At 37.5% G+C, this 27,587-nt stretch overlaps 1 protein-coding gene across 4 annotated transcripts in view; it reads right to left on the bottom strand.

The window, feature by feature from the left end:
• LOC134211876 (arylalkylamine N-acetyltransferase 1) overlaps positions 1 to 27,587 on the bottom strand; it is a 105,598-nt gene that overhangs the window by 18,850 nt on the left and 59,161 nt on the right. Inside the window, exons 1-2 of one of the 4 annotated variants that reach the window (XM_062689233.1) lie at positions 13,036 to 13,322; positions 2,712 to 3,088 (exon numbers count right to left, since the gene is read on the bottom strand). The exons of 1 other annotated variant lie outside the window; for it this stretch is intronic. In XM_062689233.1, the coding sequence (XP_062545217.1) occupies positions 2,712 to 2,816 (105 nt within the window). In that variant the 5' untranslated portion in view covers positions 2,817 to 3,088; positions 13,036 to 13,322. Of the gene's footprint in view, positions 1 to 2,711; positions 3,089 to 13,035; positions 13,323 to 27,587 lie in introns of those variants that run through there. 2 more of the 4 variants (XM_062689234.1, XM_062689236.1) reach the window with 2 other exon arrangements.

Raw genomic sequence — 27,587 nt, 5'->3', positions numbered from 1 at the left:
CCTTGAAGATGATATTTTAGGAACAAAGTGTCTTCAGCAAAGTTAAAGCTTATTATTCAATCTTTATTTTGAAGTTTGTTGCAAGAGGGTCGTCCCACAACATTTTGAGATAAAATTTTTAACTTCTATATTTCTAATTTTAGCATTGTACGATGTTCTAGAAATTCGTTCCTTATTTAATTTTGAGGCACTTTGCTGAAGAAACCATTATTGTACGTCATTTGTATCATTTGTGATAATTTCAAAAAATAATGTTAAGGTGACCCAAAAAATCAATATTATGATTGTAGCTTTTTGGTTTTAATTTTTATCGAAATGAAGCCTTCTAGAAAGTTTTAGAGCAAAAAGCACAAACATTTTGTTTTTTTTTTGTGAATTGAGCGGAATTTTCGGTTTTACAACACTTTAGGGACTAACAAAAAGCTATTAAAAAAAAAAAAAAATCAAAATCCCCAGTTTTAAAATATGCAAAGCAATTCTTAGCCCTTCCTCTGTCTAACCCAGGGATAAATCGATCCCCCCTTTTTCCCCCATTCAAAACTACAGGCATTTGAAAATGGCAGATTTTTTTCAAGAAAAACAATGATATCTCTGCAATCCACCAATGTTTTCACTCGGTTGTGTAACCAAATCGTGCATTTTTGTTATGCTCTAAAACTCTGTAGAAAACGTCACTTCGATAAAAATTAAACTAGAAAAGTTACAATCAAAATATTGATGTTTCAGGGTCACCCTAATATTATTTTTTTAAATTATTATAACAAATTATACAAATGACGTACAACAATGGTTTCTTAAGCAAAGTGCCTCATATTAAATAAGGAACAACTGTCTAGAATAACGTACAATGCTAAAATTATAAATATAGAAGTTTAAATTTTATCTCAAAATGTAGCCAAGAAACTTCAAAATAAAGCTTAAATGATAAGCTTTGACTTTGCTGAAGACACTGAAGCATCTTCAAGGTGAAAATATTTTATTCCTCCTAATTTCCCGGCGTGGCCCATCATGCATTGTTTTGAGAATAACTCCGAAACGCAATGTCCAATTGACAAAAATTTAGAAAGGGTTTCGTGTCGAATGAATTTGTTGCAAGCCAATCGAAAAATGCTAAGTACCAAAAGTGCGTCTTACATTTTTGTATATGTACACACTTACATACCATCACCTCAATTCACCGGGCTGAGTCGATTGATACATATACAACACTATAGGTCTCCGAGAGTTATATCTTAAGTTAGGTTATACCTTGACGTATACTTAGTGTACAAGTAAGGCAAAAATGGAAAAAAGCAATAAAGAATAATCGAAATACTCATTTTCTATGGCTCTACATTCCAACTGGAAGTTGACTTGTCTTTCAATATTGAAATCTTTTCTATGCCGCCAATTGCATGAATATCTATATTGTGTGGCAAGTACAATGGATACACTATGCCCAGCGAGTCGAAAATGTTTCCCACCCGAAAACATCCTAGGCCAGACCGAGAATCGAACTCGTAATCTCTGGATTGGTAATCCTACGCCTTTGCTCGCAAGGCCAACTGGAGACATGGCTGTTAATATCTTTTCTGAATAAGTAAGCACAGCCAGCCAGACACCAAAAGTAGATACTATGGAACAAACATTCAAGAAATGCGATTTTTTAATTTTTAATCTGCCTGTATCAAGCCTCTAAACGCCGGCCACTGACATTATCATGAGAAAAGAAGCTATGTATTCAACTTTTTTCATGCAAGCGAGTTTAACAAAGGTGTTCAGAAATTTAATTCGTATTTTAGTCAAGCGACGTTAATAAGCGACCACGCGTCTCCATCGTATATCCTCAGGTATCAATGAATTCATTATTATTGATGAAAAAGCCGGCATATTTTTACTTTCTTTTTTGATGCTACCTATCACGACCAAACATGGATTATTCAAAGTATTAAATCCCATAAATACTCTAGTACCACCCTGAACATAAGCCAAATAGTCGATGCAAAAATGATAATTTAGTGGAAATTAAATATTAATACAGTGCGAAATGGATTAACTCCTCCCATTCCATTTCCTTTCATACATCGACGACAAGTCAACATTTATGCATGAATGCAAAAATTTCTCTGAAGAGCCAGCCTCTTATGAAATGGTTAAGTAGCGTGAATCTATGGAATAGGAAAGTTTTGATTTTAATATATAAATATGTAGCTATTATGCAAGGTTGTGTGAAAAAGAATTACATATTGCATAATCTAATCACATTACCAATATATAGCACACCTTAAAGGTAAGCGAGAACTATTACACCCGGTAAATTATAGTTTATAACAACCAATATACTATGCTTTAGATTAACTCAGTTTAATTTCGGTTTTTCACTATGGATAGCCTATATTCAAATATGATAGAATAAATTGATGATGTTGATGATGGTCCGCCACATATCACATACAGCATTTAAGATTACAACAATTTAATCAGATTTGCAAAACAAAACGATCTGATTACCATCACAGATATAAATTTCATAACTTTCCATTACTATCCAGAATAAATATTGCTGTACTTTTCATATACTACATATAACACATATAAGTATTTCTCATTATGTGATTATCCAGATAGATGCTACGAAACCACCAGCTCTAAGTAAAGTAACCGTCACCACAACTGTAACCAGATTAACCGCCACCGCAGATCCAATAAAAGATCATTTTTCAAATACTTGCCATAGTGCACGCTTCATCCAGAAGGCGATCATTTTCACTTTTCGTGACAGTGAATTTGCCCAGGCGCGAAATGTGATTCTGAATTTCGATCTCCATTGTTTTCATTGTGGATGCTAGTGATGAAAATCGATTTATGCAACACAAAAAGGTATTTTATGAACAGCCGATGAAATTGTCACGTGAATCGTTTTTGGGGCGGGAAAAACAAACAAATCAACACGATTATGATTTTTAACGGACGGATTGTAAATGATTTGATGTTCTTTTGCGATTCAGCGAGGATATTACACACTGGTGGACCACCTTTCGTGAGCACAGATGAGTAAATGCATACAGTCAGTTTACGAGCTTATGATTTTCTGATCGTCTCGTTTTACCTGAAATGAAAGAAAGAGGAAGATCTCATGAGAAATTGGATGGATGCATATTAAACAATGTGTGGATAAGTACGTTCAGGTGGGATGAGATTGATTAATAAAAGACGCGATGATGGGTCGAAAAAAGACAAGCTTGTTTTGTTTCCAACAGACGTACTTCAAGGGGCTTACATGCCAATGGAGAATCGATTAATTTTGTCACTATAGTAGCGCTTGTTTCAAATTGCATCAGGTGCCACAACTTATCGTGAACACTCATATGGTAACGGAGTGGATTTTAAAGTGGGGTTAAAAATAGTAAACAGCTGAAAGAAATTTATTCATGTAGATATTTTGCAGAGGTATGCCGAAGTGAGGGTTTTCCTTTATTGTTACGTACTGTATGGTCTACTTGGTGTATGGCCATCTCGGCAAAGTTCAACTCAATTCATATGTTTAATTTCAACTCTCTACAACTGCATTTCAACGCAAAACTCAGAAAAGTGGTTTTTCTTGAAGGTTTTTTTTTATCGATTAATACCATAGTTGAGCATATTTTTGCGGAAACAAACATTCCCGAAAAGTCTAGATCGTACTTGTGTCAAATGTGTTGGGTGCAACCATTTGTCACGATGGCGCTCAATATATGATGTCGCTAATTTCAAACTGAAAGCTGTGGATGTGTTTGTTTGAAAAGTTAATAACCTTCTTCTAATTGGCATTACATCCCCCACTAGGACATTGACGACTCGCAGCTAAGTTTTCATTTAGCACTTCCACAGTTATTAACTGCAAGGTTTCTAAGCCAAGGAACCTTTTTTGCATTCGTATCATGAGGCTATAGCGATGATACTTTTATGCCCAGAGAAATCGAGATAATTTCCAATCCAAAACCGGGAATAGAACCCAGCCACCCTCAGCATGGTCTTGCTTTGTAGCCGCGCTTCTTACCGCTAGGCTAAGGAGTTATAACTTATAAGAACCGGGTGGACTAATTGTTTTGTCTGCCATTGTAAAACTTTGGATCTCCGAGTACCGATGAAAAGTTTGTTTTAGTATTTAAATAACAACATAGGAAAAGCAAATAGAAAAGTGAGAGAGAATATGCTAATGCGCTAACAATAAAACAATTTTTATTTTAGCACACTTCTTTGGAATCAGAAATCCAAAATAAATTTTATAACTTCAATCCAAATGTCAGATGAATCGGTACAATAAACATTTCGATTTTTTTAAGCGCCGAGCAGAATCAAAACATGACTGCACACGCCTCTGCCGTTTTCACATAATCCACTGCATCGTTCGTTCATCCTCTGAGAAGCGGCTCGCAAGTAGCTCGCGCGTGTTGTCGTTTGTCGATATGCGAAGTCTTATGCTCCCATGTAAATAGTGGCTGCTCAACATGTTGCGCGTCGCGCCGTTACCATCAATAGAGTCAACAACTTGCGGATGCGAGAAAAAGGTAACATTGCATAAGAAATCACGATTATTAATTTGCATTAACATAATCTGTTTCCTGTCACAATTAACAGAACGGTTTTCGTTTGGCTGTGCCAGATTGGAAGACTTAGACACGAGTCGCACAACGGCCGGCTCGTTTCATGATAAACGGCAGTCTTATATCGTTGGACTGGAATAATAGAATGGTTATCGGAATCGGTATCTACTGCCAGCAGTATCTATTGGTAACCTCGATGGTAGAGTCGAACTGACTGGTGCCAGGCCACCATTGAGACTGACTGGACAAATCTGACCTATAATTCTAAAAAAATATGGTGGTGATTGTGTCTCTGGGTGATGGTGAGAGGCCACAATCGTGAGCTGTGATTATTTGTCGTTAACAATTGAACAGACTTTTCTTATCTCGCTCTTTCGTTTCACTGCATTTACGTGTATGACACGGTGAATGAGTCGTTCCAGTTGTTCCAGCGATAATAGTTTTGAGATTTATAAAAACAAATATCAGCATCTGAAAAGTGTTCTTTTTATTTGCTTCGACACATGAAGTCCAAAAACAGGAACAAGTTTGTTGATGACTTTCTTCAGATGAAGTAACTAGTAAGATTTGCTTTCTAAACTAAACCGGAATAGCTAAGTTACATCTTCACCGTTAGGAAAAACCAGATTCATTCACGCACAGTCGGGTCATGTACCAGACACTGAAAACCGGTGTTGTGTTAGCCAAGCAATACATTCATTTTCTTCTTTCATAAATAGAATGAACGATGAATTGGGGTGCTTGAGTAGTTTTACACTTTTCAATACCGTGGCACAGCTTCAAATCTAGCATCATAATTTAGCACAATGTAATGCTGCAGTTTTTGAATGACACTAGTTCTTAGCACATGTAAAACTTATCGTTCAATTCCATACAACAGCACATGCCACTAATCGAGCCAATCACGTGATTTTTTTAATATGTATAAAACATTTATTGGCGGAAAATGCAAAATCTTAACAAGAAGAACTGTGGAAAGCTTCCTGGAGGAAATTACAAATTAATTTGTGCTAGAATTTTACGGAACAACTCCAGGGAAAACAAGGTTACTTTAGACTTCATCTCACAGCTGCGATATTCATCCCAAGAAAAACAAAGCAATGAAAAAGAATCTAATTTGTTTCTTATTTTTGTGATTTTTTTAAGCAGTGAGCACGCATGTTAGCAAAAGAAAGCGACGAAATTGGTGTCGCATTTCTTTGTTTCGCAATGACATGAATATATGTTCAGTAAGATGGAAAACGGAACGGTTCCCTTATATGGAAGAACTCCTATAGGAACATTTAGAGTAATTTATGTGAGAATATCGGTTTGAATTTTTAAGGGAATTTTTTGGTGGAAGTTCCTAATGCATTCTTTGGGAAATTTTCGGAAGAAGTACTGGAAGGATTTGCGGATACATTCCTGGAGCAATTTCCGGAGAAATTACTAAAGAATTTTTCCGAAAAATTCCTGGTGGAAAATACGTTACAAAAACTATTATTTTGAAATGTTAGGCCGCCTCTTAGAGAGCCTCTGCTTACATGTATAAAATAAGTTTGCACCGAACAAACGGTGTGACGACGCTTCGTCATCACGCTGTCACGCCGCAATCGATTAAATTTCAGCGCACAGGTTCAACTTGGACAACAGTTAACAGATATTTAGGCTGATGCCCGATACGTGTGTAAACATCCACAGTCATTGATTGATTTGATGTGTAATGTAATGTTATGAACATTAAAAACGCAATAGGCAATCGTTTGGAGATGGCGGAACGATCATTGTTGTGTTTTGTCGATCAAATTCGACTGTCTGACGTATTGGCTGCGTTTGACAGTTGCTATTTAGTTACGTCCGCAATCAGTTGAGTAGATGGCAGTAGTGAGCCAATGTATATCAATTCAAAAGCTCACACAAGATTTTCAATAAAATTTGTTCTAGCTTAACCCTTTCAGGCCCAAATTTTTCTAAGCGGTATTACCTAGTGAATTTAATATGTTCCATTTGTTATCGTGATTTAGAATGGAGAAATGACCAAACAAGTTGAAAAATATTTTTCGGGATGCACTAAATCATCCAAATTGTCCTTGAGTCCAGAACTTGCGATCTACAAGTTACCATGTGTCTGAAAAAAAAAGTTACCATGCGAGTTTTTTCGTCACTCCAAGCTTGGATATGTATACATCCATATCCATATTATATTCCTAATGATCATGAAACCGTTCTTAAGTCCAGACCTTGCGATCTTCAACCACGACTCTAGCTTGAGTATGTATTCAAATATGTTCATAACATATTCGTGAAGACCAAGAGACATGATAAGATGGTTTTGGGATATCCTGTCTATGAGTTCAGATCTTGCGGTCTACAGCCACGACACTGGTTTTTTCGCCACTAGAAGCTTGAATATGGATTCAACCATGTCCATAACATAGTGTAGAAGACCTTGAGATATGGTAAGATGGGTTTGGGATCATCTAAACCGTCTTTGAGTTCAGAACTTGCGATCTACAGCCACAACACTAGGTTTTCTGGTCACTATAAGCTTGGATATGCATTCAAACAGATCCATAACACAGAAGACCAGGAGACATTGTAAGTTGGTTTTAGGATATCCTGGGTTATCCAAACCGACCTTGAGCTCAGAACTTGCGATCTACAGCCAATACTCTAGCTTTTTTCGTCGCTTCAAGCTTGGATATGTATTCAACCATATCCATAATACATTCCTGAATATCAAGGGACATGTTCAGATGGCTTTGGGATATCCTGGGTCATCAAAACCATGCTTGAGTCCAGAACTTGCGACATACAGCCACTGCAGTAGATTTTCCAGGTAACCGTAAGCATTTAAAAATTCCAAACCTGAGACTATAACGCTGTCACAGTGCAAACATGCTTAATACTGGCTTATATAGCTTTATATTGCCGAAAAGGTGAAATTTGGTGCTAATGGTTACTTGGGGTTTCCGTCAATCACATTTCAAAACAGCGAAACTGCTACAAAACGCCCATTAGACCGGTAGTCCTCTACGGACACGAGACCTGGAGTTTTCAAAAGGAAAGTACTGCGTACCATCTATGGTGGGGTGCAGATGGCGGACAGTACGTGGAAGAGGCGAATGAATTACGAGTTGCATCAGCTGTTGTTCACACCGCGAAAATCTGCAGACTGCGGTGGGCTGTGGCACGTAGCCAGAATAACGGATAGCAAGGATGTTATCGATCATTTAGGAATTCGCATTCGATCATTTAGTAGTTTGTCAATAACTCATTACAGAAGCTGAATTTCAAAATGTGTTGTATGGTGGTCTTCTAGTGCGAAGGTTTTTCTACAACTCTGCCTAATGGTTCGTTGTTAGAATTCAACTAATAACGGAGTTATAGCGCTATATAGTTACATTAACTTAAACTAAATGATTGGAATTTTGTCATCATTTAGTCTAAGTTACTGAAACTATAGTTATAACTCCGTTACTAGTGGAATTCAAATAACGAACCATGAAGCAGAGTTGCAGAAAAACCTTCGCACTAGAAGTCCACCATACAACACATTTTGAAATTCAGCTTCTAGAATGAGTTATTGACAAACTACTAAATGATCGAACGCGAATTACTAAATGATCGATAACATCCCTGACGGATAGTAATCCGAGAAAAATGGTTCTCGACAAAGATCCGACGGGTACAAGAAACTGTTCAAATTTGTTCATCACATCTACTGCGAAACTACTTTTGTAAACAAGAGCTTCTCACGTTGCTGGTGGGCTAATTTGACCCCCCCACGCAATCCAACACCACTGAAGAAAGCAGCGAACCCTCTTCTTTCGTTAAATTGCGCTGGATTGCGTGGGTAAGCACATTTTAACCCACCAGCGACGTGAGAAGCTCTTGTTTACAAAAGTAGTTTCGCAGTAGATGTGATGAACAAGTTTGAACAGTTTCTTGTGCCCGTCGGATCTTTGTCGAGAACCATTTTTCTCGGATTACTATCCGTTATTCTGGCTACGTGCCACAGTAATTCATTCGCCTCTTCACGTACTGTCCGCCATCTGCACCCCACCATAGATGATACGCAGTACTTTCCTTTCGAAAACTCCAGGTCTCGTGTCCGTAGAGGACTACCGGTCTAATGGGCGTTTTGTAGATAGTCATCTTGGTACGGCGGCGAACTCTATTCGATCGGAACCCGTCTTGTGGAGTCCAAAGTATGTAGTTTCCAGCCACGATGCATCTCCGAATTTCTACGACAACCACGTTTTCGTCACCATCGATACAAACTCGTGGTGGGTGGCTCACATTGTCTTCTCTTGAACCTCTTCCTATTATGTACATACTTCGTCTTCCACGTGTTGATGACTAGTGCAAACCGGTTAGCCTCGCTTATCAGTCTGATGTAGGCTACCTCCATCTTCTCAGAGATACGTGCCATAATAGCAATGTCATCGACGAAACCAATTAACCAACTGGACTGACTTCGTGAAAATCTACCACTCGTGTCGATCCCTGGCATTCGTATTACCCCCTTCCATGCGATGTTGAATAGCAGACACGAAAAACCATTGCCACCTTGCCGTAACCCTCCACGCGTTTCAAAAGGAACTCGAGAATGCCCCTAAAACTTGATCAACCGTATCAATTTATTCGGAAGTCCATGTTCGTGCATTAGCTGCCATAGCTGGTCCCGATCGATTGTATCATACTGCGGCTTTGAAGTCGATCACTTACTAAAGTGAATCTATATAATATATCCCTTTCTACTATACAACATCCTATCCTGAGACGATCGTGGAGATACAGAGGTATACTCGGTCTCTAGTAACAACGAGAGTCGCACTAATGATCCTCACTTTTGTTGATGTCCATATACCATGTGAACTATGATACTATAGTTATTGTAGAATACAGAATGTTTTGCTGAAAGCCACGAGAAGATTCGAGTTTATGCGGCAAAGTTAATACTATTTTACTGAAGTGTTGTATGCGTAAATTTATTACTGTGCTAGTGTAAAAGAAACGAAGTTTGCTCAAACTACACCTCAGTAAAAATTTATTTGTTATTTATTTATTGTCATAACGGAAGCCTACAGGTTACCCCATATTTTAGGTCAAGGAAACATTGTCGGGTGATCTTTAATCCTCTCACGGTTTTCAGTATAACAATTGACAATTACCAAATAAATTGTTATTTCAAATACCATAAAAACAAAACGGGAGCCCCAAAGATTGTGTTGCCTAAAATTGGGTAGGATGTATTGACTGTGTGCCGTTATGTTTCATGCTTCCTCAACCAGGGCTCTTCGATCAATCTACCATAGATACATATGACGTATTTTTTCGTTGTTGGTATTTCTGGATACTATCGAAAGTATAGAATTGGTTGCCCCTTGCTAGGAGCCGTAATATTGATAACAAAACATGCTATGAATGTGTTTGAAATACCTAAGTGCTAAAAAAACAAGCGAAAATAACAAATGAAAACCGATAAGGCCGAGAAACAAATCATTCATTACAATCATGGTCGTAAAATCTGTTTCAGTTATGAGAATAACAAACATGTGCTCCTAAATATTCACAGAATATTTCAAATTGGCACAAATGGTTGGATGGATACATCAGTCGTATACGACGCATGCGGCTGCAGAAGCGCTCTGTCGGACTATTGTGGATTATCAGTTTTGCAGTGTTATTGTTCTCCTGATATCTTTGTTCTACATCAGTGCGCACTGATTTGGGTTTTGCACTGCTTTCGAGAAGGAAAAAAATCAATATGAGTGATGCGATAATTAATACGGTTAAATTCTGTTTTACTATTGATTCACAAAGACCGTCGTGGATCGAAATAGCTGAATTTATCAAAGCAGTGGCATGTGATGTTTCGCTTATAGAAGCCGTTTACAAGATTTTTGTATTTGTATCAAATACCTATATAAATCAGAAGAAGCAATGGTTGAATCGCTACGGAAGAATGCCGAGCCAAGAAAGCTCAGCTACGCTAATGGAAAGACAGTGGAAGTGTGTATGATGGCAGCGGGTGAAAATATTCGTTACGTCCGAGTTTTCGACCTCCCGCCGGAAATTTCCGATGACGATTTGCTACGGGTTGTTAATAAATATGGAAAGGTGACACGCATGATTCGTGAAAGGTTCCCAGCAAATCTAGGCTTGGACCACGTTTTTACTGGAGTTAGGGGCGTATATATGGATGTCAATGAGGCAATCCCACCTTCGATTGTGGTCAATAACCGAAAAGCGAAGGTGTTCTACTAAATAAATATTATTGTAATTATTCATTTGTATTAATATAATTCGACAGAGAAGACACGAAAGTTAGAAGCAAGCCAGCGTCGGACCCAATGCGCTTCATCGGGATGAGAATTTTTAAAACATGCCTGGTTAGAGACACCTCTAAACAATGGTTTGAGCTCAAATTTTGTATTATGTTTTGTTGCGTAGGTGACAATGGATCAGAGGGATACAACTGGATCAAGGGAGTGATAATCTGTATCAACTACTTTAAATGACTGGGTAAAGGATTCACTGCTCTTTCAAAAGACACTTAACATCTAGCATTTAGACAACGTACATTAGCCTCTTGACCATCCACATGACCCATTAGCACCATCTTTTCACAATACCACATTCACCGATGATAATAAAATTGATGTTTCAGATCGAAGACTACCTGTCAGACCTTATTAGAATTACGGATAAGACCGATACTGATTTGAAAAATATGTGCTTTTACCAAAAGCTTTTTCAGTGAGATTTATGTCAAGGTGAAAAGCGTGTAAGGTGTAGTAAGCTAAATAAATGAATGTCAAGGTAAATTATCGTTGGTAAAATTAATCAATTAGCATATGAAATTCAGCTAACAAACGTATTTTCACACCGCGAAAATCGGAAGACTGCGGTGGGCCGGGCACGTAGCCAGAATGTCGGACAGTAATCCGGTGAAAATGGTTCTCGAAAACGATCTGACGGGAACAAGAAGGCGAGGTGCACAGCGGGCAAGGTGGATCGATCAGGTGGTGGACGATTTGCGGACCCTCCGCAGACTGCGTGGTTGGCGAAGTGCAGCCATGGACCGAGCTGAATGGAGAAGACTTTTATGTGCAGCACAGGCCACTCCGGCCTTAGTCTGATAATAAATAAATAAAAACGTATTTCCACAAAAATACCAGTTTTCAATTTAGTTGACAGCGTGACTTGCAGATTTTGGAGAGCTGCAGAAAGCAAAACTGAGTTCGAGTGAACTAAATTGCGGTCGACAGAATTTAGTTACACGGTTGATGCGGAACTTTCTGATTTGAAACAAAAGCCTATGGATGATTTCATTAATGTATAAATATATGTGAAAAAAAAACAAACATTGCCATTACATTTTGGTAGTATGGAACTGGCCTCAAATTCTCCTATTTTCCGAAATTAATTTTCAATTCCTTTAAAATAGTCACTAATGCAGCAAATTTAGAAAAAAAAAATCTTCAGTTCGAATAGTACGTTGAATGAGAATTGCATAAAAGGGTTAAAAAACGAGATCTTAAACAAATTCTAGCTGGGCAACGATTTACCTTGTTGTTAAACAATCAAGTTAATGAACAGAACAATATCGATAATCAACCGTTTCTGAAATACAGAGCCATCTTGGACCGCTCGAAAAACTATATTAAGTATTAGTAAAGCATGCTTCTGGAAAACTAAAAATCCTTATTCCCAAAATATTTCTTTCGATAACATATTGAACACATTCCTCAACCACCTAATTAGGCTAATTGAACCGAATGAGATTGAGTATGTGATATTCCACTGTTGGATTTCCATTATAACACTAAAATCAATGCTTCATACCTTATGACACTTAGTTCAGTGCTATAATATTTACAAAAAAAAACTTTTACTGAACACAAGAATTTAAAAAATCTACTATTGATCATTTTAAAATGAACACCAAACTGCACAGTGTACCAATTAAGTTATAAAACGATGTGTTTCAAAATTTCAAAATTGATTATGCCATAGTTAGCAGTTTTGTAATCTGTACTCTCTGGAGTACACCATCATAGGTTGAGCCATGAAGCTTTACAATATCCGTAGTTACTTTTTGTTTGTATGAAAATCACGTCTGTAATTGATCAGTTGACTTGCAATCGACAATCAATTTAAATAGATAATGCTTTGTACGAATGTCGGTACGGGGTGGTGCATCACCTAATTACTCAATCACCCTTTTCTCACGATTTGCCGTAACTGGCATTTTTGTGTAATTGCACGTAAGCGCGATAATTGGTTCTCCAGGAATCACATTGTAGAAACACGTGTGGAATTTATTGGCATACAAAATCAAACTATTTACGAACGAAGGTATTGAATGTACTTGTCAATTCCTGCTTTCTGTTTTTAATTATTCGACTAAGATCTTCCAAACTTGATAAATCATTGTGAACACCGATCATAAAATTTTTATTACAACTTCAACAATACGTACACATTACACAGCTTTCCGTTGCTCAATGCACTTTATCTGGCAGATTTGTATATTTTTTTTAAACAGAACAAATCACTCCAATACGGTTTTTCGAAAATATCTGCGCAATCTTGTACACCAGAGAATCGCCCAGGATGCCCGTTCACGAACTACTCGACAGCCACTGTACGCGTGTGGAAATGCGCGGAACTGCGGAAAATCGCGACGACGGAAGACTAGCAATAAGCTTTCGTTAGGAAATTTACTTATATTTATATTGAATCTGAGCCGCTCGGTCGCTGGTTAACCAGCCGATTGAATACTCGGCCAGCTAGTTTGCGGCAGCAGGTCGGAATAGTGTTGCCTGTGATGTCAGACAACTGCATAGCAGCGGCTGGTCGGATTTACCGCTCAGAGAATCAGAGCCTCCGCGACAAGGGTGGTGATAACATACAAGAGTGAACGAACAAACGAATTGGTTGTAGGTTGTGCATATATGGGTCACATATCGATACTTATTACCGTTCACCAAAGTGACTTTATTATCGACGCATGATGCCAATTACGGAAACATCTACAGCAAATTTAAAACGATTTATGCTTTTTAGTTACTTAGTTTTTATTTTAAACACATCCCTAAACACTATTTTCTCATTTTCTCACTCAGCTCAACGCATTGTACCAATATATTCAATTGATTGGCTAATAATTTCAAAAGTTGGGACGGAAATGATATAGGTTGGTGTCATGACTAATAGCTTAGTATAGACTGATTTGTTCAACGCATCACATTTTCCCCACGTCCGTAGTTAGCCGGAATAACCGAAATAGGTAATTGATTTGCATTTTCTGAATATGCATTTACATGCACAGGATCCAAATCTTGTATTGACATAGATTTTTCTCGGTCCGGTCTAGGATGTTTTCGGGTTGAAAACATTCTCGACACCCTGGGCATAGTGTATGCATTGTACTTGCCACACAAGATACATACTCATGCAATGGCGGGCATAGAAAAGCTTTCAATTAATAACTAAGGAAATGCTAATAGAATAGTTCCAGTTGGAATGTAGAACCATTGAAGAAGAAGAAGAATAAGATTGATATAGAGTTACTGTTTTTGTTCTTCATCACACCGCTCCAATAGCTACGATGAATTACCACAAGCAAAAATATGAAAGACGATTTATTTTGTAATTTCATTTTTGTATGTTTTGCCTTTCACACTAAGTGTACCGGAAAACTACATATGTTAGTTAAAAAAAATCATTTTATAGAAGCAATTAATTGTCTAATATTCGGCAACTCGGCCGTACGAAAATCTTTTTTTATTGTTAAATATCTTGGCTGTGCATATGCCCAGTACATGTTTCGAAATGGAAAAATTTATATGAAATTTGCGAAAAAGAATCCACGTGTCTTGAAAAGACTCTAACCCTCAACCTCCTGCTCTCTAGGATGGATGTGCCACTTGGGGGATGAAAGGCCGTTACTTCAACTACAGCATCATCAACGTGCACTGTACGAGTGCACGAGACGTGATACAAACAGGCGCAGAACAGACAAAACTCGATTTTCCAGAGGAAAAAGGGCCAGCAGGAAGATCGAACAGTATCACGCTAATAACGCACGAAAGTTTTATGAGAAGCTTAACCGTACACGTAAGGAACCTTCTTACGAACGAATGGGAGGTGATCCATGTAGCAGCACTATGGAGAGCACCTGAATGGTGATGTGGCAGACAACGATGGCGGCATGGTATTGAACCTGGGATTACGCGTTCAGGACATACGTTTTCCGACTCTGGATCTCCAGTAAATCCGGCCGGCTGAAAAACAACAAAGCCCCTGGGGTTGACCAACTGCCAGAAGAGCTATCACACGGTGGTGAGGCACTGGCTGGAGCGTAATTACCAAAGTTTGGGACGATGAGGTTCTTCCACAGAAGTGGATGGAAGGTGTAGTTTGCCCCATCATGAACTCATGGGCGGACGCTCTCCCACAGACCAGGTGTTCGCCGTACGTCAGATATTGCAGAAATAACGCGAATACAATGTACCTACACATCATCTATTCATCGACTTCAAAGCCGCATACGACATAATCGATTGATGCCAGCTATGGCAGCTAATGCACGAACACGAGTTTTCGAATAAACTGATCAATCAAATTTAAATAGTTTTTTTAGTCGGAACTAATAATTAACTGTCGTTTTGAATACCTATTTTAAAAAAAAGTAAAAATGTTACATACTGTGAAGATAAACAGTCACCATCTGATCTCTAGTTTACTGTATGATTCGTGTTGATTATATGACAGACTTCAAGTATCGGTAACGCCGATGAAACCGTGTTGGAGTAGAGCAGTTTTATCTTTCAAACCAAGAAGTTCGGGGACTTTCTGGTTTCCGATTGAGTAGTGGCTCTCTTGATTTCGCTTGTGTAGTGAATCAAGTTTTCTGAAATCTGATTCATGATTTAAACCTCGTTTTTTCAGCGTGTTGGTGGTAAGCCCACTACTACCTACTAGATTTCCTCCGTCCAGTTATTTAGTTTCGCCGATGACAAAGATATTATGGCACGTAACTTTGAAAAGATGGAGGAAGCCTACATCAGACTGAAGAGCGTAACTAATCGATTTGGACAGTCATCAACACGTCAAAGATGAAGTGCTTGATAGGAAGAGGTTCTAGAGATGACAACGTGAGCCACTCACAACGAGTTTTTATCGGTGGTGACAAAATCGAGGTGGTCAAAGAATTCGTGTACTTGGGCTCACTGGTGACTGCGGAAAATGATACCAGCAGAGAAATTCGGAAACGCATCGTGGCAGGGAACCATGCTTTGGACACCGCAAGACGGACGATCTGGACGATGCTCGTGGAGTATCAACGTGCACTTGGAGTTTTCAAAAGGAAAGTGCTGCGTACCGTCTATGGTGGGGTACAGATGCTGGACGGACTGGACTGATTGGAGAACCATCCATCGTTGCGCTGGGCGGGCACTTATCCAGAATGTCGAATAGTAATCCGGTGAAAATGGCTCTCGACAACGATCCGATGGGCACAAGAAGGCGAGGTGCGCAGCTAGCAATGTAGATCGATCAGGTGGACGACGATTAGCGGACCCTCCGTAGAGACCTATAATTCTTGAATTCATGAAAACGAGTAAAGAAATAATTGTAGCAACTGAAGAAGACATAGAAAACGTTATTTATTTTGTTATTCAACGCCAGATAGGTATCCAGTGCACGGTTCGCCAAGCACTCAATAATTATTTTCACATGTCGAAGATAAAGAAATCTCACTACTCCTATTATTATATACTACTCATACTACTTAAAAATATAGCTTTGAAAATATATTTTTCATTATCAAAACCACCCCTATCAACGGCACCGCCGTTCTCTTTTCGGTTGAGATTCTTCTCCTCATTTGTCGCGTTTTACTGCGATCCAAGTCGGGAACAGATCTATATCACGATTAATTCACCTGGTTGAGCACCAGCTGGTTAAAAAAATAAGAAACAGCCTTAGCTGGATATCAATGTACCAACAAAAGGTGGTTTCTTGTGGTTTCATTTGATTTCCTACAGCTCAGCTATATTCACTTCATCTTCAAGGGTACCACGAAGATATAGGAATTGCAATCGGATTTGGACGGGACGGTACAAGTTTTGAATAATTGCTATCGAGTGTGATTAGCGGATAGATGGGAGGCAGAAGGACATAATGCGCAACATTACGCAGGATTACCAAACGAACTCAGAACGTGCAAGTTCTTGATTAAAGTCGTTATTAATATACACAGCAAAAATATTGGAAATTCATCGACATGTAAAAGGCAAACAAATAAACAATCGATATTCAATTAAATTGGATTGAATTTCACAAGCCGGCATAGCTTCATTTCGATTTAAAAAAAACATCGATTGGACGTCGCCGATGCTGTTTGTAGCTCCATATTTGTGCTGATCAAGACTTTGAACATTTAAAATTTAACATATTTTTTCTGTGTACATTTTTTTTCTTATATTGGTTATCAAAACTCCAATTAAAAATGTATGCAAGGCTAATAACCGCCGTATACCGTATTTCTATGTATAATAATCACGAACGATCTTTCTATGTACTTCTGCTTTGATGACAATTATTGCAAATGCAGTACCATTGAAAACCTGACTTGAGCTTCTGGTTACAATATCTGCCCCATCCCCATCAAATGGTCTGCAAATCGGATAGCCAGACATTAACCACCAGCGATTAATAATAATACACAGCTTTGCAAATCTAAAAGTCTAAAACCAGTTACCATGAACGAAACATGCAGGATACAAATCAGTGCTCATGACATTGAAATTGCAAGTCAGATTTTCAGCAATCCTTTTCTTCGTTAAACTAATAACAAATGGTTCTTGACCAATTACACAATTCTGAAAGTTCGATCTGCGCTTAATGAATGATTACTCATTAAATTCCAGACATAATGTATGGATACCGTTTAAATATACAAGTCCTCCAGATATATCTAGTAAAATAAACCATCTAGAACCAGATTATGTATGTAATACTGCACTACTGGGTGTTTCCCGAATGTGAACGTAGGTACAGCCGCGCATAAGTTTAAACGAGAAAAGTTACACGCATCTCACAAGTTCAATCTCCTATGAAATAACTTGGTTTTCTGAAGCTATGACAGAGCGGTAGATGGGAACTTACCGCCTGAAGGGTGACGTACATGTCGGTCATTCACTAAACCGGATCATAGAGTGAGAAATTATCTTAATTATTATGTTTTTCTTTATCTGCAATTCTTTTATCGGCAATGCTGAAGAAAAAAGTAACTCGAGCAATTAAGGTAGATTGACCGATTACCTACGCCGATTTTTGTTTTGTGGATAAGATAAAATGTAGGACTAACTTGATTGAATGAAATCTACTTGTTTTTAATACTTCTGATATTCAACTGGTTCTCCATGTGCCGTTGATCTGGAAAATCTTCTTTCAAGTACTTTTGTGTTAAATAACATTCGTTTTCAATCTAATCCGCAAACAGTACCACTGTTCAAAGCTTTCAATATGATTGACTTGTGATAGAGGAAGAGAAAGGCTTGGTAATCTGTGTCTTTACCAAAGTTCATTCTCAAGGAACATATTCATTGTTAAATTTAGTCGTTTTTTATATTTATTAAATTTATTTTTCCAAATTATTTAATTCTTATACATACACCCCTTCTTATAGTTTAACTGAGGTATGCCAATTAATTTAACTCTTAGCTGAACTTGAACAATTTCTCATATAAATTAGACCAATTCAGTAGAAGTAAGTTGGGAAGGACAGCTTTACTTTTTAATATTGGGGATTATTTTGGATCGTTGAGTCCCTGGAAGCATTTATATAGGGACTCTAGAGGGATGCGAGTTAAGTAGGACAGTCATTCTATGTAGTTAACTTATCTTATAAAACGTGTTTGTATCAACGGAGATTTTTGGATTGACATTCATTTTGGGTTTACCAAAAGTTAAAAGCAATAAAATCCAAGAACAAAATTGGAAATGGATCGGCCTCACTCCATCAGGAGATCATTACGGAGGCACATTGCGGTGAGGCCTCAGTAAAAACATAATCCTCCTTTCGGTAGTGGTGCCTTCTTGTGCATAATAAAATAAAACTTAGTATTTCAGCTCTAGCTTTTGAGCCCACTGCCCGATCTGTCCATTTATAATAGGAAACAATGGGACAGGATTCCCCATCTAATGTCTAATGCGTTGCTGCAAGAATATTGGTTGAGGGTCCGAAAAATGAGTTATTTTTTTGCGTTAAATATAAAAATCTCTTATGTGTGGCACAGGCCACTTCTGCTTTAGTTTGAATGAATGAAATGAATGCAAAATCTATAGAAGATCCCCACAGGTGAATACAATAGTGACTAAGTTTGCTTCCGAGGACTCTTTAATTTAATTAAAATACACTACTTTTCTGAAAATGTTTACATTTGTTATGCATAACGAATAAACGATATCAACGTATTGGGTAATACTAGATTGTAGTTGTAGACGTATAAGTATGGCTTATTTGAATCATTTGTATTACGTAGTTTCTCAAATAAACAAAAAAAAATGCATTTCTGAACAAAAACTTTTAATTCGTTTTTTTTTGCCAGAATACGTATTTTTGGACGAGGATTCAGAATATATAAAAATCCCATTTTTGCCAAAATTGTTAAATATGCAGTTTTTCAAACAAACGGTTCTTTTGTCTCTCCATCTCAATTTCTTACATCTTACATTGTTTACAATTTCTTACAAAATTCCTTCTATTTTCAATGACATCTTCAAATTTAGTTTCAGCTTATTTCTATGGTTTTCTGATAACTCAACAAGAAAAAAACAATTGAACTGAAGTGTGTTGAACAAAACAGATGCAATAAATGGCATCACATGAAAAAAAAACTGTCCGAACCCGGGGGACAGCTTCCGGATACAAAAATTGATTTTGCATCATATAAACATTAGGGTAACTGTACCCTTAGTGGAAGTAGCACCTGTGTGGCAGCGAAATAGCACTTGCTGTGTACTATAAGCAGCAAATATTCAATAACTCCTTAACCATCTAAGTAGGCTTCATGCGAACCAGAACTGACAGCCACATCATTAGCAATCAAAGCAATCGGGAAATGTATCGGCAGTCACACGCAGCGAACCATCAGTGGTATAAGGTGTTTCAGAGGCTCCCGCTTGCCTACAGCTAGAAAAAACTCCACAGCATCAATAGTGGAGTTAGTGGGGTTTTAATGAGACTTATACCCTTTACGATGATTTCAGTTAATAGCCGTGCTCTAAATATGCTGTTAAATGTAGCTTATCCTAAGATTTCACTTGAAAAACTATTGAAAACAATGACTTTCCTTAATAAAATTGACTTCCTTACACCTATAGTGGTGCAACTGTACCAATAGTGGCGAGTCTCACAAGAGATCAATGGATCTTCAAATTTTGTTTCAGCTTATTTCTATGGTTTTCTGATAACCAAACAAAAAAAAAATAATTGAATTGAAGTGTGTTGAACAAAACAGATGCAATAAATGGCATCACATGAAAAAAAAAACTGTCCGAACCCGGGGGACAGCTTCCGGATACAAAAATTGATTTTGCATCATATAAACATTTGGGTAACTGTACCCTTAGTGGAAGTAGCACCTGTGTGGCAGCGAAATAGCACTTGCTGTGTACTATAAGCAGCAAATATTCAATAACTCCTTAACCATCTAAGTAGGCTTCATGCGAACCAAAACTGACAGCCACATCATTAGCAATCAAAGCAATCGGAAAATGTATCGGCAGTCACACGCAGCGAACCATCAGTGGTATAAGGTGTTTCAGAGGCTCCCGCTTACCTACAGCTAGAAAAAACTCCACAGCATCAATAGTGAAGCTAGTGGGGTTTTAATGAGACTTATACCCTTTACGATGATTTCAGTTAATCGCCGTGCCCTAAATATCCTGTTAAATGTAACTTATCCTAAGATTTCACTTGAAAAACTATTGAAAACAATGACTTTCCTTAATATAATTGACTTCCTTGCACCTATAGTGATGCAACTGTACCAATAGTGGCGAGTCTCATAAGAGATCAATGGATAGCACCACTATGGGAACCAAAATTATTTTTTACCGCCACCAAAGGAACAGTGTACCCATAAGTGATGCAAGTAATATTTTGTAGTTGTTGATGTTAAATAACACCAATCTCATTTTTGTTAGCAACTTTTTAAGTTTATCTATTAACTAAGATATTAAAGCTGTAAATTTCCAATAATTATCAATTTTTCTACTAATACCTCCACTATTGGTACCGTTACCCTATACATATATCTACACAGAAAAAAAAATCCATGGTAACAATTACTATTTTGTAGACTACGCCATGTTTTGAAAACAACCACAAATTTTCAGTTAAATTAATCATGTATTCGGACAAATTCACCACTGATTCAGTTCATGTAACAACATTCCACCAGGATTTGATTTTTACTGCGCGCATGGTAAAATCAAACGGGTTTGTTGTCTGCTGAAAATCGTCGGTGCGTATTCTTAAATCAACCCTCGGAATGGTAGTTTCGACCGCAACATTTTTTGCGTGTAGCAAATCATGATCGCTATATGAAATATGATTAATATTGACCATCTCGACATAATCAGAATAGGTACATTCAATTGATTTTAATATTGTCGGTTCAAACCTTCTAAAATAAGGCGAAACTTGAAAATTTTGGTCATTTTTGTTCAATTTCAAGATTTGAACAATGTTTACATGAAGAAAACAGACTTTTCAATAGCTTTCTTTTCTACTACATAAGATGATGAAGGAAAATCTGCAAGTACCGCTTTTAGAAGTGTCCGGCGTTGGGATTTGTCCAGTGCTGAATGCCTTTAATCTGATTTTTAAAAACTAATTTTGATCTAGCAGAAGTCCTAAATATTCAGCTTCGCTAGACAAATTAATTGGAACCCAATTTATAGTGACAATATGTCTGCTAGAAGGTTTCAAATAGGAAGCTCTCGGCAAATGTGTGAAAATTATAAGCTGGGTTTGGGAAGCATTCGGCGAAATTTTCCATTTTTGCAAGTAAGTAAGATATTTGATACCCTGGTAGTAAAATCGGGTAAGTCAGAAGTAAAAATGTTATACAATATGGGCCCCAGTATGTTGCCTTGGGAAAGTTCAGCTCTTTCAGGTAATCTATCAGATTTCGAATTCTTATAGTTTACCTGCAGTGAGCGATCTGATAAATAATTTTGGATCAGTTTAATAATGTACAGAGGAAAATTAAAATTCATCAATTTTGCAATCAAACCTGCATGCCAAACACTATCAAATGCTTTCTCTAAATCAAAAAGAGCAACTTCAGTCGAATATCATTCACATCTGTTGAGTCGAATTAAATTCGTAACTATTAATAACTGATGAGTGGTGAATGACCATGGCGAAAATTATATTGCTCATCAGCAAAAATAGAATTGTCATTAATATGACTTTTGACGATTGACTTGACTTGACTCGTACTTGAAGTCGAGTCAAGTACGAGACACTGAAGGCGGCCTTACTGTTGAGGTCGAAATACGTATCAGTCAAGATACAATTAAGTGGTGGAATTTCAATGGGATTGTACAAACTCGTCTTATGACAAGTGAAGACATTCCACTAAAAAGCTCAAAATAATTTTCTTAATAATTAAAAAGGATAAAGAGCTCTCAGGAAGTTTTTTGATGAGTGTGTAGAAATTACCATCATCATCCGGGGCTTCCATATTTTTAAATTTTCTAGTAATAGACCACAGACCACTTCATATAAATTAGTTCCCAATGAAGGGTCAAAAACATTCTCTTGATTGAGAATGTCTTTGAACTTCCGCGTGACTTGATCCTCAATAGGAGTAGTGAGACCTAGACTAAAATTATGGGGACTCTCAAACTGCTGAGCAAGATTTTGAGCCTTTTCGCCATTCGTTAATGAAATTCGATTTCCCTCTTTAAGGACACTCCTCACTGAATCCATATTTCAAAGTACTCGCGTTTTCAGGGACACGGAAGCAACGCACAACTGTCATTTTTATAATTTCAGCTAAAAATGACAGTTGTGCGTTACTTCCGTATTGAGTGGTGTGTCCCTGAAAACGCGAGTACTTTGAAATTTGGATTCCGTGAGGAGTGTCCTTCAGCGCTGGAATTGGCTTTTGAGGTTTTTTAAGAATTTTCGTTAATTTCCTGATGGATTTCGAACTGGGATCCAACTTTGAGACATTATTCTCAAAGTTGATATTTCTCAGAATAGCGAAACGTTTTTAATTTCATTTTGCAAATCTCGCCAAACAACATTCAACGCGGGATCGCGAGTTCTTTGGTATTGCCTTCGTCTCACATTTTTTAAAGGATCAGTAGCTGAAGATTGTTGTCAATAATAATGTAGTTGAATTTAATTTCACATTTAGCAATTGCAATGCCTCTGGCTTCGACAATTAAATTTGTCAAAGATACGAGAGCATTATCAATATCACTTTTGGTATCGAGAGGAATATCAACATCAAAATTGCTATCAACATACGTTTCATGTATATCCCAATCAGCTTTATGATAATTAAAGGTAGAGCTGATTGGATTGTTAATGGCTTCTTGTGAGGTTTCTAACGTCACAGGAAGGTGATCAGAGTCAAAGTCAGCATGAGTTACACAGCTGACTTGAATCCGTTAAATCTAAATCAATTGTCGAAGGATTTCGACTGGAAGAAAAACAAGTTGGTCCATTGGGATATTGAACAGTATAATATTCCGCAGAACAATCTTCAAATAAAATTTTACCAAAAGAATTGCTTTTACCATTGGAATTGCTTTGAACGGTGTTTGGCATTGAAGTCACCAATTAGGGAAAAATTGGATTTAATGCGAGTTAGAATTTGAAGATCAACTCTCAACAAATTCCTTTGCTGCCCATTGCACTGGAAAGGCAAGTAGGCAGCAACAAAAGAGAATTGTCCAAAATTTGTTTCAATAGAAACTATCAAGGTTTCAAAAACTTTGGTTTCCACACATGATCTATTCATCGACATCAAAACCGCATATAATACAATCAATCGATACCAGCTATGGCAGCTAATGCACAAAAAAGAAATTCCGGATAAACTAATACAGTTGATCAAGGCGACGATGGATCGGGTGATTTGCGTAGTTCGAGTTTCAGGGGCATTCTCGAGTCTCTTCGAAACGCGCAGAGCGCTACGGCAAGAAGATGGTTTCTTGTGTCTGCTATTCAACATAGTTTTGGAGGGGGTTATACGATGGTCAACGATCGACACACAATTTTCACGAATTCCATTCAGTTATTTGGTTTCGCCGACGACATTGATATTATGGCACGTACCTTTGAGAAGATAAGGAAGCCTACATCACGGATTGGACTAGTCATCAACACGTAGAAGACGAAGTACACGATAGAAAGAAGCTCAAGAGAGGACAATGTAACCCACCCACCACGAGTTTGTATCGGTGGTGACGAAATCGAGGAAGTTGAATAATTTGTGTACTTGGGCTCACTGGTAACCTACGAGCAGACCAGCATAGAAATTCGGAGACGCATTATGGCAGGAAGCTGTACGTACTTTGGACTCGATCGAATAAAGTTCGCCGCCGTATCGAACTGACTATCTACAAAACGCTTAGTAGACCGGTAGTTCTCTACGGACACGAGACCTGGACGATGCTCATGGGGGACCAACGTGCACTGGGAGGGTACGTGAAGGAGGCGAATGAATCACTATCATTGCATCAGCTGTTGGGAGAATCATCCAACGTTCACACCGCGAAAATATGAATACTGCGGTGGGCCGGGCACGTAGCCAGAATGTCGGACAGTAATTCGGTAAAAAATGGTTCTCGACAACGATCCGACTGGAACAAAAAGGCACAGCGAGCAAGGTGGATCGATCAGGTGGAGGACGAGTTTCGGACCCTCCGCAGACTTCGTGGTAGACGACGTGCAGCCATGGATCGTGCTGAATGGAGAAGACTTCTAGGCAATGCACAGGCCACTCTTGATCTTTCATGATCTATGATCAAACACTTTACCCTACATAAGAAACAGAATAAGTTAATCGTTAAAAGGTATGACACGTGAAGACTGAAATGGGTTGTTCTTCTCCAAATAGACTTAAAAAAGCATGCGATTCAATGAATATTGCATCTACACATATCAGCTTAAATATCGCATTTTTATAATCCTCCTTCTTCTTTAAGGCATTATAAATTTTATGGTTGTGGTATATCAATAAGCTTATTGCTAATCCTTACGTCCATACATTACGCCACGCTTGGAATTGCGGCTTTTAATAATTTGATGATCCATACAAAATGCAAGGTAAGCGGTAAGGTGGCGGTATTAAAAAAACATTATTTTTTGTGTTATTTGTGTTATTAATGGAGATGGCTAATTGTCTCATTTTTTCTTTCAATATGTTATTTTTGTTATCCCATTGCAAGATTGATCGGGTTCAAAAGTACAATCCACTAGCTACAAACCCCTTGCTTTCCCTCTTACCCAAATTAGCACACTTGAGTCCAATGTTCTTAAGTAAATACCGATTTGGACATCGTTTTTTTAATCACTTTAATATGGTGATCAGTATTCCGTTGAACACTTCGCTCTTATTGTTTGAATATCAAGCATTAGCATATTGACTCAGGCACACCCTTATTTAAACGGATATAAGCCTACGATATAATTTAACTAATTGCTTGACAGTTAAGCATTATCCGCTTGTAACGTAGCCAAACAGGTGCAGTACCTTAGAGGGAACAGCTGTGCAACCAAATCGATCAGTATGGATCGCGAAATAATTACATCGATTGTCTTTCAAAGCTATGCTAGTATTGAGTGTCTTTAATGCTGTGTTAGCATTTACATGGAATACCTCTACTGTGGAACAGGTTAGCTGCCACTGTCCCAGCTGCTGGAGAGATCGGGTTAAACCCCGTGCAGTGCGAACAAGATTGGCAGGATGGACACAAATATGACGCCTATAATGATACATGATCCTGTTCTTCGTGCTTGTTTGAATTTCTTAACAAGCAAAGTCACAATGAATCTACATTTATTTGGAAATAGCAAAAAAACGAAAAACGGAAGATATCATATATCATATTCACTCCCCACTGTAGTGCTAGATGGAGTAAAATGAGAAGTATTTTTGGATGACAAGTTAGGCTATAATTGTTCATCTCAGAAAAGAATGTAATAATGCATATCAAATTCAGAATATTAGTGATTAATCATAGATTTAATCTTGATTAACGTATAATGGGTTATGAAATCATAATTCATTAATCATATTCATACAAAAAATATGCTTTAATCATTATTCACTAATCGTTAATCATAGAATTTTACATTTAATCATTAATCACTAATCACATTCATAATTGTTTTGAATTTATTTATTAATCATCAATCTTAATCATTGCATACATCGCTTTTGTTTTTTAATCTTTGATCATAATCACATAATTTTTATACATTTTCTTTACGCAATCCAGTCTCAGAAAAATATTACTTGATTATTGATCACTAAGCAAACCAGTCAATTTGATTATTCATAATCATTAATCATTAATCATACACATTTTGTGTCATTATTTAATCACGATCCGTAATCATTAATCATACTCCAATCAATTTATTCATTAATCATAATCATTCATCATTGTCAAAAATAAATTATTTTAATCTTTAATCTTAGAATTGAATCATTTTATCATAACAAATTTAATCATTCATTGAAAGCTTTATTCATTACGTACGTAAAATAAGTAATTTTGGAAATCACATTTGAATCCTCTATCAATCTCTATTTCCAAATGTAATCAGTAATGGGAATGGTGTGGGCAATACCTCAATTGAGTAATAATTTAATTTGTCAGTGCAAACACTTATTTTTTGCAAACTAATACATTTCAAACTAGATAGGTTTCTCCGTCAAATGAAACCTTTTGCACTCCGATCGGTTAAGTACTCCCTTTTGAAACGAACTTACACACACGGGCAGACAAGTGCTCAGTTTTCGAGCTGACTCAATAGATCGTTCCCATAATCATTCCATTGAAATGCTTTTATTGAAATTTCAGCCTTTAAAGCCTAGACCATTTAGAGCACCTCCACGGGAGTCCTCATCGCTATTCTCATTATAGCGCTCCTTCTCGAGTGCTATTTTAGGATAGCGCCCCATCTTCCCACCGGTGGTTTCTGTTTTAGGTATAGCGACTTCGTAAACATATTGAGTTCTCACCGGGCGTTCCTAAAAGTAGTCATTTTCTTCTACAATGGCTCTACATTCCAACTGGAACTTGGCTAGCTGCTCAACTTAGTACTCTATAAGCATTTCCTCAGTTTTCAATTGAAAGCGTTTCTGTGCCCGTCATTGCATGAGTATGTATTTTGTGTGACAACTATGCTCAAAGAGCCCACTTGAAAACAACAGAATCGGGAATCCGGAGGGCAATTCTACGCTTTGCTCGTAAGGCTAGCTGGAGACCCGTCATCAAACTTTTTTCATTTTTTTTTTCAACATTATTCCTTCTGGACTTCCTTCTTCTGGAAATTTCCTTCGGGGATTTATACTACTTGCAGTCGAAGAAATTCCTCCTGCAATTCCCACCAGTTTCCTACAGGAATCTTTTGACTTGACAAAATCCTGCAGGAATGCTTCCACTTTTTTTTTCTCTGAAGAATGTCCCGGACAAACAATTTTGTAACAACATCCGAAAGAATCCAAAGAATTTTCTTGGGAAAACTTACTAAGTTTTCAAATGAAATCACAAAAGAAATTATAGGGCAGTTCCAATAAAAAAAATCCCGATAGATTCTGGAAGAAACCTTAAAACTATTCTGGGACAACTGCTAAAAATTCTTTAAAAAAATCACAATATTGCTTAGGAACTCCCGGAGAAATCTTCCAGGGATCCTATGATAAATTTCCAAAGCAAATCATGTTCAAATGAATGACAAAAAAGAGAAACTTGCGGGAGATT

The sequence above is a fragment of the Armigeres subalbatus genome, chromosome 2, assembly GCF_024139115.2.
Source record: "Armigeres subalbatus isolate Guangzhou_Male chromosome 2, GZ_Asu_2, whole genome shotgun sequence".
Classification (NCBI taxonomy): Eukaryota; Metazoa; Arthropoda; class Insecta; order Diptera; family Culicidae; genus Armigeres; species Armigeres subalbatus.
The sequence above is the reverse complement of the archived record's forward strand: the minus strand, read 5'-3'. Positions and strand labels throughout refer to the sequence as shown.